At 44.1% G+C, this 15100-nt stretch overlaps 1 protein-coding gene across 1 annotated transcript; it reads right to left on the bottom strand.

Moving 5' to 3' along the window:
- Window positions 1-2081: 2081 nt before the first annotated feature.
- On the bottom strand, window positions 2082-13753 carry LOC108570977 (guanylate cyclase 32E). The gene is made up of 22 exons (XM_017932922.1): window positions 13565-13753; window positions 13113-13310; window positions 10984-11106; window positions 10665-10860; window positions 10166-10243; window positions 9658-9902; window positions 8770-8915; window positions 7733-7871; window positions 7552-7642; window positions 6388-6593; window positions 5901-6083; window positions 5726-5830; window positions 5537-5608; window positions 4987-5152; window positions 4388-4595; window positions 4148-4282; window positions 3969-4081; window positions 3750-3901; window positions 3569-3667; window positions 3356-3500; window positions 3177-3275; window positions 2082-2854 (listed from the first exon to the last, which is right to left on the bottom strand). Exons 1-22 carry the CDS (start codon window positions 13751-13753, stop codon window positions 2082-2084), a joined length of 3861 nt encoding a protein of 1286 aa, XP_017788411.1.
- Between the last annotated feature and the right edge of the window lie 1347 nt (window positions 13754-15100).

Here is a 15100-nt window from a genome sequence, read left to right as displayed (position 1 = left end):
TGCCACCATTTTTTTTTTCTCTCCGCGATTCCAATCGACTTTCTAAACGCACGCGTTAACTGTAAAAATCATTTTATCTCTTTATAAAAAAAAAAAGAAGAAGAAATTCGTTCGCCTATCCCTGAAATACTGCAACTGGACGAACGTTTTCGGACCTTGGCAATCAGGCGTGCAATTTGTTTAGCATATTTTATTTGAATTAGATTCTTTCTCTATCTTGAGCTTGAACTTGTTCGAATGGAATAGATTCTTACAGTAGACACCTAATGTATTTCCCCCAACGAGCGTAAATGTGCGTCTGTAATTTTATAATCAACGCGGGTTATTCGCCCGTGATCGACTTTGATCGAGTTTTTCCCCATTTTTCAGATAGCGGAACGCGTGCAATCAAAGCCTCGCGTTTCTCCGCTCGTGTTCAATTAATTTCCTCGGTGCTAATAATTTAATGGACCTCGGTGCGTTATCGCCGCCTTTTCCATCACGCATCGTGCTCGTGCGTGCCCGAAGAGCCATTGCACTTGCGTGCAACAAAGAGAATTCTTGGACCTTTGTTCTTGCTCGATATCTATTTTCCATTGGGAAAGAGAAATGAAAAAAGTATATGAAAAATCGCACAGCGAAAATTGACAATATCGCCGTTTGGCGTGAAATCGATTTGTCAGACAGATATAACAACCGTGCACCGTTAATGCTTTCTTTATTTCAAGTAGGATAATAAACTTACACATGTTTCCGTATCGCGCTTACGATAGATCGGTTCCTTAATTAGATACACATTATCGAAAAAAATTCTACGACGATTCGTATGTACTTTCTTTCAAGCTTCCAATCGTTCCTAATATATTACTCTATAAATAATTGCCTTAAGTACTACGTGCCGGCAGTAAATATTGTTAATACTAATATCCATCGGGATGATTTTCCGATTCGACGGTGTCGTTTTTTCGTCGAATAAGTTTGCTCTGATTCGTCGTCGCGTTCGATGAAACAGAAAACAGGTGGTGGCGTAATAGTTAAAAATGAAAAATTGACTAGAGAACACTTATGTAGAATAAAAAGCACGAGCCTTATTGATTGTCTAAGCTAATGCGTGGAATTATACCGTTACGGCGCGCTGCTTTTCCGTGTACGGGGTTACATATGCTATAAATAATGTATAAATACATCTGTTAGGTATCTCGTTTTGTACGTATGGTGTGCTTTGGTGTACTACTGATCGTGTACCGATGCGGCTCCCAGAGAAAAAGAAAACAAAGAAATCATCGTTCGTAAACGCTCGTTTCGTTCCGTCTTTTAATCGACCGACACACACCGTGATTGGTATAATCGTTCGTCGATAAAATATCGATTAGATAGGGGAAACGGAACCATGATTGTCGATCGCGATCGGTTTAAAAATAAAACCGGCGCGCGATTTTCCTCTCGTTACCGATTCGAGAAAAACATTCCAAACTTGACCCAGATTTATCCTACGTCTATATATGTATGTATATGTGTATATCCATAAAAATTCCAATCAATTCGTTTCCTACCTCGTCGGTATCCCTCGAGATTTCCGCAATTATCGAACCGTCGCACAACTCTGATTTTACAGACACAATCAATTCACCAATCGAAACTTTTGCTCACACACTGTGCTGTCACACTGGATCTTTCGCCGAATTCCTAAATCGTACGTTCGTAACACTTCAACTTCCTCGGTGTTACTGAAAACAAACCTTCGAGATTCTCCAAAGAGTCGAAGATTTCTTCGATAGAATTCTCCAAACTGTGTACGACAACTTCGAGATAGTCATCTCGAGATTTTTCAAAGGATCGAAGATTTCTTCCATAGAACTCTTCAGACTGTGCACGACGACTTCGAGATAGTCAGCTCGAGATTTTCCGGAGGATCGAAAATTTCTTCGATAGAATTCTCCAAACTGTGACCACAACTTCGAGATAACCACCTCGAGATCTTCCAAAGAAACGAAGATTCCTTCGATAGAATTCTGGAAACTATGTACGAGAGAGGGAACTCAATAGGAGAAGAAGAAGAAGAGGTCCGCCATGATCTCGTAACTCAGGGATAGGCGTTCTCCTTAATCCAATCGTCCTCCCGGATAATAAATCAGTGGCGTTGTAGCGTCCCATCCGTCTATCTCTTCGCTCGACTGCGCTGCTCGCCTCTGACAATTTAAGATCAACGTGCTGTGCCTCGGGCTGCTGGGCGCGGATCTGCAGGTCGTCTGCGTGATCCCAAGCCGGAAGTTCTTGGCTCCTCCTCGCGGGAAGTACGGCTCGTTCCCGATCGTCCAGTTTGCACGAAGCAACGCGTTGCCCCCGACAGGCTGCAACCGTTGTCGCGTCAGATCTTTCGCGTCCATTTCAGCCTCTTGCTCGCACAGTTTCTCCACGCACGGGCAAGAATTGCTCGAGGATCTCCACGTGTCGATGCAGGACGGCCTGCTCGCGGAGGACATCTTCGGCTTGCACGGACTGTTGTCGACGATCGATTCTAACTGGCTGTTCACGCGTGAACACTTTTGATCCAACTGATCGGAACTGGCGAAACGCAACCGTTTCGGCGATTCGCTGGAACACCTCATGAAGGTGGATCGAACTAGGGATTTGTTCTTGAGGGAACTTCGCGGGATTAGAGGATTCGTAGTGCTGTTCTTCTTTGCACAACCGCTTCGACGGTTTTCACGTTCTCTGGTACGTTCTTCGCGCAGGACACAGTCCTCGCCGATCAACCAGTAGGTTAGACGCTCGCCTTTGCCTTTCATGGAAACTAGGCCTCTCTCTATCACGCTGAATCCGCCTAGCTGGTCTAGGAGAGCCTTCGTCTCTTTGCTGCAGTGGATTTTTAGAGCTGGAATTGGAAGGATTTATTTGTCACGCGAGAAATTGAATTGTAAGAGAATAGTAGTCTGCGTGAGGATCCGTTTTTTTAGTCTTCAGGTGTCAGTTTGGAGAATAAATTTCTTTTATTTACTTAAATTATTAAGGATTTATTTATCATGTGAGAAGAGTTTCTTTAGTGCTCAGGTGTCTCAGTTTGGAGAGCGAATTCTTTTTATTCACTGAAATTATCAAGGATAGACTTTGAGTGGATTCATTTTTGCAGCCTTCAGGTGTGTCAGTGTAACGAGTGAATCTTCTTTACTTGGTGAAATTGTCACACGATTACTTACGAGATCCCGTAGACTCCATACGACTAGCAGTGTTCACGGTATCCCCAAAGAGACAGTAACGAGGCATTTTTAGGCCTACGACACCGGCGCACACTGGACCTAAGTGAGAGGTAAAAGTGTGTCGGTGATAACGAAGGGAACACCTAAGATCCTACGAACGTTTTCTCTCTCCAACTTACCCGAGTGTATACCGATTCGTAGTTGCAACTTTTCGAGCGGCCTATGTCGAATGGTAAATTGTTTAATGGCGTCTAGGAGGCACAAGGACATGCTGGCAATTTCTCCCGCGTGCTGAATACCGTTTCGAATTGGTAAACCGCTTACCTGTCGAGAGTGGAATGATTCATGATCCCGTATCACGATTGTCTCGCGTCAACTCTTTGGATACTCACCACCATGTAAGCGTCGCCGATCGTCTCCACTTTGTACACGTCGTAATTTTCTATCGTCGAGTCGAAACAGGTGTACAGATCGTTGAGAAAATCCACCACCTGAAATTCGACAATTTCCAACAATTCAAACAATACCTGTTACAAATTTTCGAAAATTCGTTCTGTCGTCGAAGCGTCTCACCTGTAAAGGTGTACTCTCAGCAGACATCGCCGTGAAGCCAACTATGTCGCTGAAATAAATGGTCACGCAGTCGAAGCTCTCAGCTTCGACTTTGTGTCCTCTTTTCAGCTGTTCGGCCACGTAACGCGGCAACATTTCGTACAACAGAGCATCTGCGAAGTAAGATCAGTGTAATTAATCGATTAATTAATTTACGACAGTTTCGAAACGTCGAGTAACCTGTTTTCTTCTTCTCCTCCGTTAATTGGTCCGTTCTCTCGTCCACCAATGCTTCCAAGTTATTCGCGTACTTCTCCATCATTGCCATCATGTTGTCGAATATGTTTGGTTTCCTGTGTACACGAATTTTCCAATTGAATTTTCGCTTTTTATTCGTTATTTTATACCGCCAGACTTACATGCCCTTTCTCAGCGGCCTCAGCTTGTTCCTGACGATCTTGAAGTCTGGTCGAATCTCAGGATCCTCCGCCCAGCACTCTATCAGACATTCCCTCACGAAATGGAAACAGTTCTCCAACTGGTCCAACGGTGGTCTGAGATAATTCAAGGAAAACAGAGTAGCTGACAGGGTGGAAACAAAAGCACGTAAAATTTAAGTATCTTCTGCACTAGACAGACCGCAATTTCAATCGTAATACCTGAAACACTCGGTTCCCTGCTCCTTCGTGATTATTTTCTTCAATATCTCCGAGTTGGAGTGTTCCGTGATCCCGAAAGGACCGTGTCGTCCTTGCAGCTCGTATAAAACTATCCCGAACGAGTAGACGTCTGCTCTTTGATAGTCTCTCACCGTTGGATCTTGACTTTTCGTCGATCTCAGTAGTTCTGGAGCTCGGTACAGCAGACCTGTTCCATGTTCATTTCTATTTTATGCTTGCGAACGAAGATTGGTTAAATTTCAGAAGACTGATCTCTGGGAATATTTGTTAAATTTATCAGAAGAGATTCGAAGGTGTTTCACTGCTATTGGCATTTTCAAAATTTCTTCGCATTGTGTTATTGGCGCTTCTTGGCGCACTCTTCCACGTAAACTCGATAAAGTCGATTTTTAAACGATCGTGGAATTATAAAATCTGTCGCAGCGAGAGGGTTGATCTCGTGGACGAAGATAGATCTTTGTTAAATTTATCAAGCGTCGCGAAAGGCACACAGGAGAGATCCAAAGACACAACAGAGTTAGACAAACGCAGAAATAGGGTAAAAAGGAGAAGTTGCAAACGACTGTCCGATAAAATACCGTGATACTTCTTCATGACGTCGCAGGGCTCACATTCCGCGTCCTTTTTGAATTCGTGCAAGCCAAAGTCCGCCAATTTAACGACCCATCGCGAGTCCACCAGGCAGTTCGACGTACTCAGCGAGCCATGATATTTTATGACCGACTCGTGCAGATAGATCATACCCTGAAAACCCGACAGTTCAGTGAAACTAGCCCTCGTCAATACTCGTCGACTTGGGATTCGATTAAGGGATCAATTCCACTTGTCTGGAAGCTGCGTTACGTTCGATAGTTTCCAAACGACTTTTCCTTCCCTCTCTCTCTCCCTCGAAGAAGAAGAAAAAGCTTTCACGATTCGATGAATTTTAATACCGAAATCTCGTTCAACCTCCTCGTCAGATGAAACATTTGTTTTTTATTCAAAGTTTCTTTCTTCGATGGAAAAATTATTCGCAGGATCGAAAGTATTCTCCGGTGATTTTAACGAAAGAAAAGAAAAAAGAAATTCTTACAAGTTTCGATTTTAATGGAGAAAAAATGGTTACAAGTGGCGAAACAATAACGTTACCCTGATTATATCTCCGACCAGAGACGCCATGAACATGTTATCCAGCTTCATGTCCTCGTTCTCCAAGATGTCCTGCGTAAAAGAAAACGATCACCGGAGAAAATTACAGACGGGGGAGGGGAATCTCGGTGTACCTTCGTTTCGACTTTCGTTCACTTTAATTACAAACCGTCCCAATTCGATCATTACCTTGAGACTTCCACGCGCACAATACTCCACGACGATGCATATATTTGGCGGATCGGTGCACGCACCGATGAAAGCGTTCAAATTATCGTGTCGCAAGTCGCGCATCTACAGAAACGATCTTTTAATTGGTAACCAATCGAGGCCTCGAATTTTTCCACCGTATTTCCATACTCACCACTTTCAGCTCCTTCTTCATTTCACGGGTGATCTCGATCGATTTCTTACGAACTTTCTTCACGGCGAATATCCGTCCCTTGTACACGCCTACCTGAGTGTAGATCATCGAGTAGCGGAAATCCGCGTCTGGATTCGAGCTCAAAGACACCTGACTCGTTCTCACTATTGGCTGCGTCGTCGTCTGTGCGATAAAAAAATGAAGATTTTCGCGTGAAACGCGTTAGAAAAAGATTGGACGAACCTGGCAGGAATGAAAATGGAAGAAAGTTATCTTAAGGTACTTTGGAGGATTGATCGAACGGTTATTCCTCTCGATAAGAGAGTGCGTTCTCGTTAAATTCTTTCCATTCTACGAAAATCCGGCGAGTGTCGTTGAGGATTTGATAGCCAGATCCTCGAAAAATCTCGGGATCAATTGGGTCGAAGGAGAACGACGGGGAATAAGGGTAGAACGAAGGGAGGACGTCGAAAACGTAGGCATTTACCTTGGGATTGCATTTGGTAGACGCCTCGTTCACTCCCGCCGACTCGTCCTTCTGTTCTTTGATCTGAATATCTTTGTAGTTCACCTTCCACAGCAAGGAATCCAGTTCCTGTTCGTACTTCCAGTTCCTGTACAGCACCAGGATCACGGCCATGATGATCAACAGAAATCCACCGGCTATACCTCCCACGATCTCTCCCGTGTGAGCTGGACGCATTAAATTGAAACTCTGTCTGTACATCTCTTTTTCTTCATCCGAGAGAAGATCGATCGATCGATTCGATCGGTTTTTCTCGAGTAGGTGCACTGTTATTTGTTACATTATTCAGGTCAAAGATGCTTGTTTCGGTTCGATTCCAATTTTAATTGTACCCTCACTCCCTCGTGTTCAACCGTTTCGCGTTTAAATCGGTCATATGTATATATACACGGGTTGCATAATCGTTAATCGTTGCGTGGTTACGTGCACGGGATACACGGTGTGCATTCGATCTCAATTAAAAGAAAGGAAAAAGCGAGAAGGGCGGAAGGCGTTCCCCTTTAACGGATTTACATATGTAAATTTTAAGGTCGGACCCGGCAAACTTTATGATATATTTTTCGAGCAGATCGGTTCGCGGGAGAAAGCTGACGAATGGTAATTCGAAGGAGAACCGAAGCAAGTCCCTTCTCTGTATCTTCACGAATATCAATTCGAACGTAGGGGGAACATTATGTTCTACGTCGTGACCCTGGCCTTTACTTTCTTTCGCGTCTCTCCTTCTAATATATGTACATAGCGAAGGACGAGATCCGAGGGAATTGATTTGTCGGATCGGAATTGAGGATCCTCTCGCATCATCTTTTATTCTCCACTTTGCTTGCCGGAGCGAGTTGATTATTATCTTCTCGAGACGTTGAACGAATATGTAAAAATAGAATTTTCTTTCTCTTCTGCTAATACAGCGAAATAGAAATCTTTTCGCGTCGTACATCTTCTCGATGTATTCAATAAGTTTCACCCGTCGAATTTTCTTCCTTCGCTGCTGATACAGTAAAGTAAAATTCCAGAGAATGCACTCTTTCGCACAATATTTTATTCGTCACTTTGTTAGAAGAATATTATTGTCCTTCGACGATCGAATCCGTCGAATATTAAAAAGAAGAATCGAATTTTCGTACGTACAGGTGCATTTCTCGCCATGGTACCCGCAGTGTGGCTCCGCGATCGGCGGTCCATCGCCGATCCACGAAATGTCCCTGGTCAATCGAAGTTTCTACAAAAAGAGAGAGAGAGAGAGAGAGAAAGTGGAGGAATGGTTGTAGCTGGTAAAAAGGGTGGTTGAAAAAAGTAGTTAATGTCTTACTGGCAAGTTCGTGCCGTTCTCCTTTCCCACAAAGTACGCTATGGGGTATAGACCGTGTCCCTTTGTCGGCCGATTGTCCAACGCAATCAGAGTGTAATTGCCTTCAGCGTCGCCGTTTTCGTCCATGTAGACCATGTACCTGGATCAGTCGATATATCATGCAACGATATGTGCCTCGTAACCGCGAGCTTTAACGCGCGTTAAAAGTCCTCGTAAATTGCGCAAAGGAACGCGATACGAGGAGTTATTCTCCTCCGAAATTTCTTCTCTCTTTTTCTTCCCCGCGTGATTCGCTTAACCGTGAATATTATGCAACTAATTCACCTCTCGTGGCATTGAGAAGAGTATCGATCATTCTGAAGAAGGAGGGAGAAGGATGGAGGGGAAAAGATTACACGTAGAGATGCGAAAGGAGAATCGCGAGAGCAGCGAGGAAGCCTTAATTATTTCGTAGGGTCAATTATCATTCTAGACGCTTGCGTCATCGTAATAATCGCTGGGTTCTGCTTTATTGGCGTTATTCCGCGTACTTTAAACTGTCGTGTACACTGTCGAGATAAATATTTCCAGGATGATTCAGGTGCTTTCGCGTTTTTCCTCCTCTCGAATTGCGCAACGTGTTACTACACCAAGTATCGACATTACTAAACTTTGGAATTTTTTAATCAGAACGAAGAATTTCTAAGCTTTTCTCACAGAGAGAGAGAGAGCAACGAATAAATTCTTCTTCCAGGTTTCGAAAGAAGAGAGAAACACTTGCGTAGAATTTTCCAATTTCACCCTCCAAGTAAGAGCCACATGTTCGCATAATCATCGTTCATCTTCACGCGAAGATGCAAAGAATGACGGATCACTTCCGACTTCTTCGACCTGGTTACGCTGTGCAAACGATAATTACTTGGTCGAAAATACACTAGCGTAACGTATATACCCAGTCTTCTCTATTCGGTTTACTTCGAGATAGTCTTTCAAGCAAAACTAATTTGCATACCGTAAAACGGGACGATAAGCGAGGATAGTTTCGATTTTATACGTACCCCATGGCGCTTCGATAATTAACACCGTACAGGGTCGACACCATCTCTCGACCGTTCCGTGGATCCCGATTCTCGTCTAGAGCTTTCAGCAGCGATCTCTCGTAGAGGTGCACCGCATCGTACAGGTACGCCGTCTCCGGCACGATCTGCCTTATAACAGAAACAGACGATTACGTTTGAAAGTCGAGGGTGAAAGTGATCGATCATACCTGAATCTAGCTCGTAAATTGGTGGAAAATTGTAGTTGCGTTTGAAAGTCGAGAGTACTGAATCTGAATTTAGCTGATGATATAATTTTGCCGAAATAAGCGAGTACAAATACACTACCGGCCGAAAGTTTGGAATCACCGAGCATTACAATTTGCACAAAACTTTCCAGAAAAAAGTCAGCGACTTTGAGAATTTTTTATCATTCGAATAAATTGATATGAGATAAATTGATAAATGTAGAATTGAGATAAACTTCAAATCTATAAAAAATTGGATTTAATATTGATGAAAAGTGGGAGGTGATTCCAAATTTTTGGCCGGTGGTGTATATTTGAAAGCCGAGAGTACCGAAGCTGAATTTAGCTCGTGAAATGATAAAAAGTGACATAATTTTGCCGAAATAAGTGATTGTAATTACGTTTGGAAGTGGACAGTACCGAATCTGAATTTAGCTCGTGAAATGATAAATAATAAACGATATAATTTCGTTAAGATAAGTGATTGTAATTACGTTTGAAAGTCGACAGTACCGAAGCTGAATTTAGCTCCGAAAATGATAAAATGTGACATAATTTTGGCGAAATAAGTGATTGTAATTACGTTTGGAAGTGGACAGTTTGGAATTTAGCTGAAAAACGACGATCGAACCTTGTCGAAATAAGTGATTATAATAGTCACCTGAACAATTCCACCGACGTTCGCCAGTGGATTAGAGAAATTAAAGGGCGGTTTCTGTCTGTACGCGTTCACCATCCTAGTGAAATTCTTCGAGTAGATAGAAGCAGTAGCGACTACGCTGAAGTAGCTACGATACGCCTTCAGGATCGACGAGTTGGTCTTCTTCTGCCATAACCCGCGGAAGTACTTGTCCGGTCGTTTCTCGTCGTACTGCTCGATGTCGACACCGACCACCCAGTATTCGCCTGCGGCACGAATTTCCTTCATACACTTTTTCCTCCATGTTCGACAAGAATTTAATTGAGAAATCTATGATAGGATCGTTAAGATAGAAAGCATACTTCTATCTTCTAACCTATGATTTTTCTCTCCTTATTAAATTCTTCCCAAGGTTTATATCGTAGCAAGGAGGTGCGTGTTTCTTTATTTCCTTTTTAATAAAGCTAGATTACGACTAAGCGACACTGCTTCTATATATGTACCTGATTAGGTTACAGCGGATTTATACCTTTTTCCAAGAGCTTCCGTTCGTCCAGAGCCATCAGCAGCCCCATGTGCTCATAGTAATTCCCTAGAATCACGTAAACTGGAACAAAGCCGCGGCACGTTCCGACGATCAATTTCTCGAATCGTCTCCTTTTCGCAGTTTCTTAATTCGCTAAAAACAGGTCGCGGCTAGCCTGACTATTTTTCAAACGCCCGAGTAAATAGACCGCGACGTTACCAAATTAACACCGGTATCTATTCAACGCGTGGAATTGTTACGTTCTTAAACATGCGGGTTATCGTTCATGTTTTACACGGAATTAAAATGCGGGTGACCTATTTCGAGCGGCGCGTATCGCGTGTGCGATTTGAAAAAGAGCGCGCGCGCTTCGAGACCGTTATCGCGATCGAGAAAGCGGGTTTAGAGAAATATACTCGAATTAGGGGGGAGAAAACCAGTTATTTACACACTTTTTACAATGGAAAATTTAAATCTCTGTATAAATTCGTTCGTTGCTCACTTCTTGTTTCCCGATACGTCTCGCTGACGTGCTCGTGGAACGGATTGGTCATGTGAGTGACGTGATAAGGTTCTTCCCAGCAACGAAGGAAGTTCACTGTCACGCCGGCCGCTTCGAACGACGACAGTATGGTTTCCGCGATCGTCGACATTTTGTTGAACTCGAACAGCGTTGAGTTCATATACATGAACGTCACCTGGACAATTTTACAAATCTTTCATTCCTCCTATTTTACAAATTTTCATACCTCTCGTGACTTTCTTTTTTTCACAAATTCTCGTTTTCCCACAATTTTGAAATTTAACCCTTTCCCACTCACTTTGGTCCAATTGAACGCCATCAACACGGAAACCACCGACTTGGAGATCTGCGTGTCAGGTGGCCTGGTCCTCGCGAACGTAGGGAACTCCTTCTTATCGGAGGAGTCGCGATGCGTGCAGAACTGCAAGGAAACGAAACGTAGGTTTATTCGTAACGCGAGATCGTTCTCTCTCGCGGTGCAGCTCGCTTCGCGAGATATTTCTCAGGTGAAGCCAGGCAAGCAGGTGGCGAGATAAATAGCGTGGCGAACACCACGTGCACTCGGCTAGTTTCAAATTTGCATTGGATTTCTAGGTTGTTCTATTACTAGGCTGGAAAGCGAGGGACACGTAATGCGTGTGATTAGTGCGTCAGCTGGACTCGTGGTGTATAACGCGTTGGAAAATCGAACAAAAGATCGAGCAAATATATACATACGTATTCAACGAGATTAGCTCGGTTCGATATGTCGGCTAGATTAATTAATTCACGTGGCTATTAAATTCGATAACCGCGGTTGGAATCGTACGTATTACAGAGGCAGGTCGGTTTTAAACGAGAAATTTAGCCGTACGGAGGAAATTGAGCAGTTCCTTTCGTTCGACAGCTGGAACAAATTATCGTAGATAGGTTTTAGCGACAGGTCGATTAATTTCCGTGGTAGTCGCATCGAAAACGGTAGCTCGCGTTAAACGGCACGTGAAAACGACGCGGCTATATTTTTCGACAACGCTGCTGCAGAAGGGAACCATTCAATGATCTGGATAACTCGCCGGGAAAAGGAATGGTTTGTTCTTTTCACGGTGGCGTGGCCAAGACGGCAAGCCGGGATTAAAAAGAAGCTTAATGAATTGCCGGTAGAAGTGTAGTTTCATCCTTCTTCTCTATGAAATTTCATTTCTCAAATTGTGCACGATACCGTGTCGTCGAACCTCGAGTCTAATATTTCACGTGCGAAACAGCTGACGTGAACGAATGTTTCTCCGTTTATCACGAAACTGTATACCTACTTGATAATTATTGAAAAAAAAAAAGGAAGGTAGATTGTTACACTTTGTGCGAACTATCTTGTAGGATTTTGTTCTTCTAAGTGAAACGTATCGTTTGAAAATTCGATCGCTATCCCTAAAAAGACATCGTTCGAAAGAAAATCGCCGTGTCGAGACCTAAATAGACAAAAGGTCCACGGTGACGGGTTTTGGTAGCATTGAATGGGCGAAACGTGTGGTAACCTCAGCTGGCCATATTCGTATTCCTTGGTGGTCGACGAATAATTTATCTCCTCGCCGGCTGGGCGCTTAAACCACACATTGCACCGTCAGATCACGTCGGTACACGCGAAAAAAACGATCGAACGAAACACTTTGCGAACCGTTCTCTTCTCCTCTCTTCTGCCATTACAGAGCCGCTCGATTTAAATGGAACAGAAACCCGGTATGACACACGAAATACACTTTCGACCGTGTCTCTCACTCGGAACCATTCGTAACGTTTGTTTTCGTCGCGTGCTACGTACTTTACATACCTGTACGATCGTATCTTCGCCGAGTAATTTACGATACCGCGGAGAAATATTGTCGATCGAGCGTGTGACTTAATGGAAGTCGAAACTACGTTGAAAGTTCTCGTACGAATTCGTCCGATCCCATCGATATGCGCCCGAACCGCAATAAAAGAGTAGCGTCCAGCTGAAAGCATGCACACATACGCCTCACGGCGACTTGTTTCACTCGACGAAAGTGGTTTTCGGGAGGGCGGCAACGCGTTCCGTTTAGAAGACGACGGGAGCCTTCGTGCTAAAGGGTGCTTTTTCCGGGGTGTTTCGTATCGCGAGTACTTTTCTTACGTAACCGGAGAAAGCCTTTCGTACTAAGGAGTGCAAAAAGAAGGATGCATTTTTCTCAGACGAACAGAGACAGGGAGGACGGAAGATTTTCTTCTTCTTTTCTCCATTCCGTCAAGTATAGAGGAATTTTGCCAGGAATTTTCGTTGGAATTTTGCCAGAAAGAGAAACAATGTGGAATCAAACGATGGAAGTACGGTTTAACGGGTAGAATGAAAAATATTGCACGTTGAGTCATGTACATAAATGCGTTCTCCGAGGCTCTCTGTCAAGGCTAGGAAAATAGAGGAAAAGGTGTGCTCACGTAAGATATCATTGGGAGGTTGAACGCGGCAGCCATTCTTCCCTCGTGGATGCAGGTTTCCTGGGGACCGATGTACGCGCTGATGTTCTTCGTCCAGAGATCGGCGGTCATCAGGATGCTGGTCTCCTCCTCGCCATAAGTCTCTGCGACCAGGAAATCGAGCTTGTGCCCTCGTCGACCCAGCTCACCTGCGTTCACCTACCAATCCGTCCAACGCTACATTCTTCTCGAGGAATTCATTTACCAACGAAAATTTCAATTTTTCAAAAAGTCATTTACATCGTTACACTCGGAATTGAAGAAGGAACAGGAGAGATTAGTCGGCGAGGCTTTTGCCAAGAATAACACCGGCGATAGCCGGAAATTCCTAAATCTCGTTGTCCTTAATTAGTTACTTCCGTGCTAATTGTGGTCGAGCGGAGTAATTCGGGGATAATAAGCGGTTCGATTACCTCTTCCACGGCGAGCGATATGGCGCCGGATATCCGGTAACCAGGGCGCTGATACTCCAAGTCCCCTGGACGTCTCTTCGAGCCGGTGATGTAGCCGAGGGTGAACGTCTCACCGTCGGCGCCCTTATCGAGTAGAACGTGGATCGCCGTTAGTAACAGATAGGCCCTCTCCACGTTTGCCAGTAGCATGCCCAGTCGCGGAACCTTGTCAATTCAAATTCAAATTAATCGTATTAAATTCACCGTGTATTTCATCCTTTCTCCCTGTTCTTCAAATCGAAGCACGTGAAAAAGTGTGCGTGTGTGTGTAAACGTCACTCACGCAAGAAATTGTCAAGGTGCACGTTTGTTCCCCCTTTTCTTTTCTCTCCTCGTATCGGAAACCGCGATACGTTTCCCTCTGGAAAAGCCCAATATTCAACACCGGCGAAATCAATCTCTTCTCCGTGCACCAGCAATCCGGTGCACTAGCTTCTATTTCGCAGGCCAGTAAAAGCACGAGGTTGCGGACGGAAGATATAGGGAAGGTAATGGATGAAACTAGTAAGCGCGACGGGGTTGCAATAAACACCATCAATCTCCCATGGTGTGATACACTTCCAACTATTGTGTTATCGCGTGATGGAGCAGCGCGCGTCATCGGCCCGCTCCTTTTTACAAACGAGGAAACCATACTTCCACGACGAATCATCCGCGATCGAGAGCGAGGGAGAATCTTTCCTCGCCGTTTATTTCTCTTTTCTTCCTCTTCTGAAAACTACGTTTTTCACGATCTGCTTCTTCTTCTTCCGCTTGTTATATTCCATCATTGAACACGCCTTTATCGTGTCCATCATTTTTCTCCTTTCTCCCCGATGAACGACGATTGAAACGCATCAAAGCGTATCCAATCCATTCATCGAAAGCTACCATATACACACGCGATACGTATCTTTTTCATACCGAAGAATCCCATGCTCGTAATTCTATCTTGAATCGACGTTCCCACGGGCTTGTCGTAGGAAAACGATCGTTTGCTACGCGGTGTTATTAATCAACGATGGTGACTCAACGCGTCCGATCTTTTCTTCTCCTCTCCGGTGAAACGTGTAGGTACACAGAGGCTTGGTATAAAAGAGCGGAATCCTTTAGCGTAAGTCTTCATAGACACCGACAATCTTCTCGTTACGTAATTACAACGCGGTGAAGAAATATTTAGAGTCCTACCTCGAGAGCGACCTCGCTCGTTTTTCACGTATTATTAAAATAGAGCGGTATTAATAATAGGTCGAAGAGGGAGCACAGACGGTGCATGTTTCGCGATGGACGTTGAAACGCGGCGTAGAGAATGGAATAAAATTAGATCATTAGATCATTTTCGCCGGTCTTCAGACGTTAGCGCGAAAATTTTTCGCAATTTCACCGAGCAACGTGTATTCCAAATGTGTTCAAACGTCGCGTAAAAAAGGGGGAAAAGGTACCAGGAGAAGGTTAAAATTGTGTTGCGTCCCTCCAGGCTGGATTTCGACACGGTAATGAATGCGTACCGTGACTCTC

The sequence above is a fragment of the Habropoda laboriosa genome, unplaced genomic scaffold (genome assembly GCF_001263275.1).
Source record: "Habropoda laboriosa isolate 0110345459 unplaced genomic scaffold, ASM126327v1 scaffold15, whole genome shotgun sequence".
Classification (NCBI taxonomy): domain Eukaryota; kingdom Metazoa; phylum Arthropoda; class Insecta; order Hymenoptera; family Apidae; genus Habropoda; species Habropoda laboriosa.
This window is presented reverse-complemented; position numbering and strand designations above follow the sequence as displayed.

Excerpts from the sequence above, each read along its gene's own strand:
- LOC108570977 (XM_017932922.1), bottom strand. The coding sequence starts at position 13,753 with ATGCTACTGGCAAACGTGGAGAGGGCCTATCTGTTACTAACGGCGATC. Across the intron at positions 10,861-10,983 it reads TGGCGTTCAATTGGACCAAA|GTGACGTTCATGTATATGAA; the intron begins GTGAGTGGGAAA and ends AAAATTGTCCAG. Across the intron at positions 4,283-4,387 it reads CAGGGAACCGAGTGTTTCAG|ACCACCGTTGGACCAGTTGG; the intron begins GTATTACGATTG and ends GAATTATCTCAG.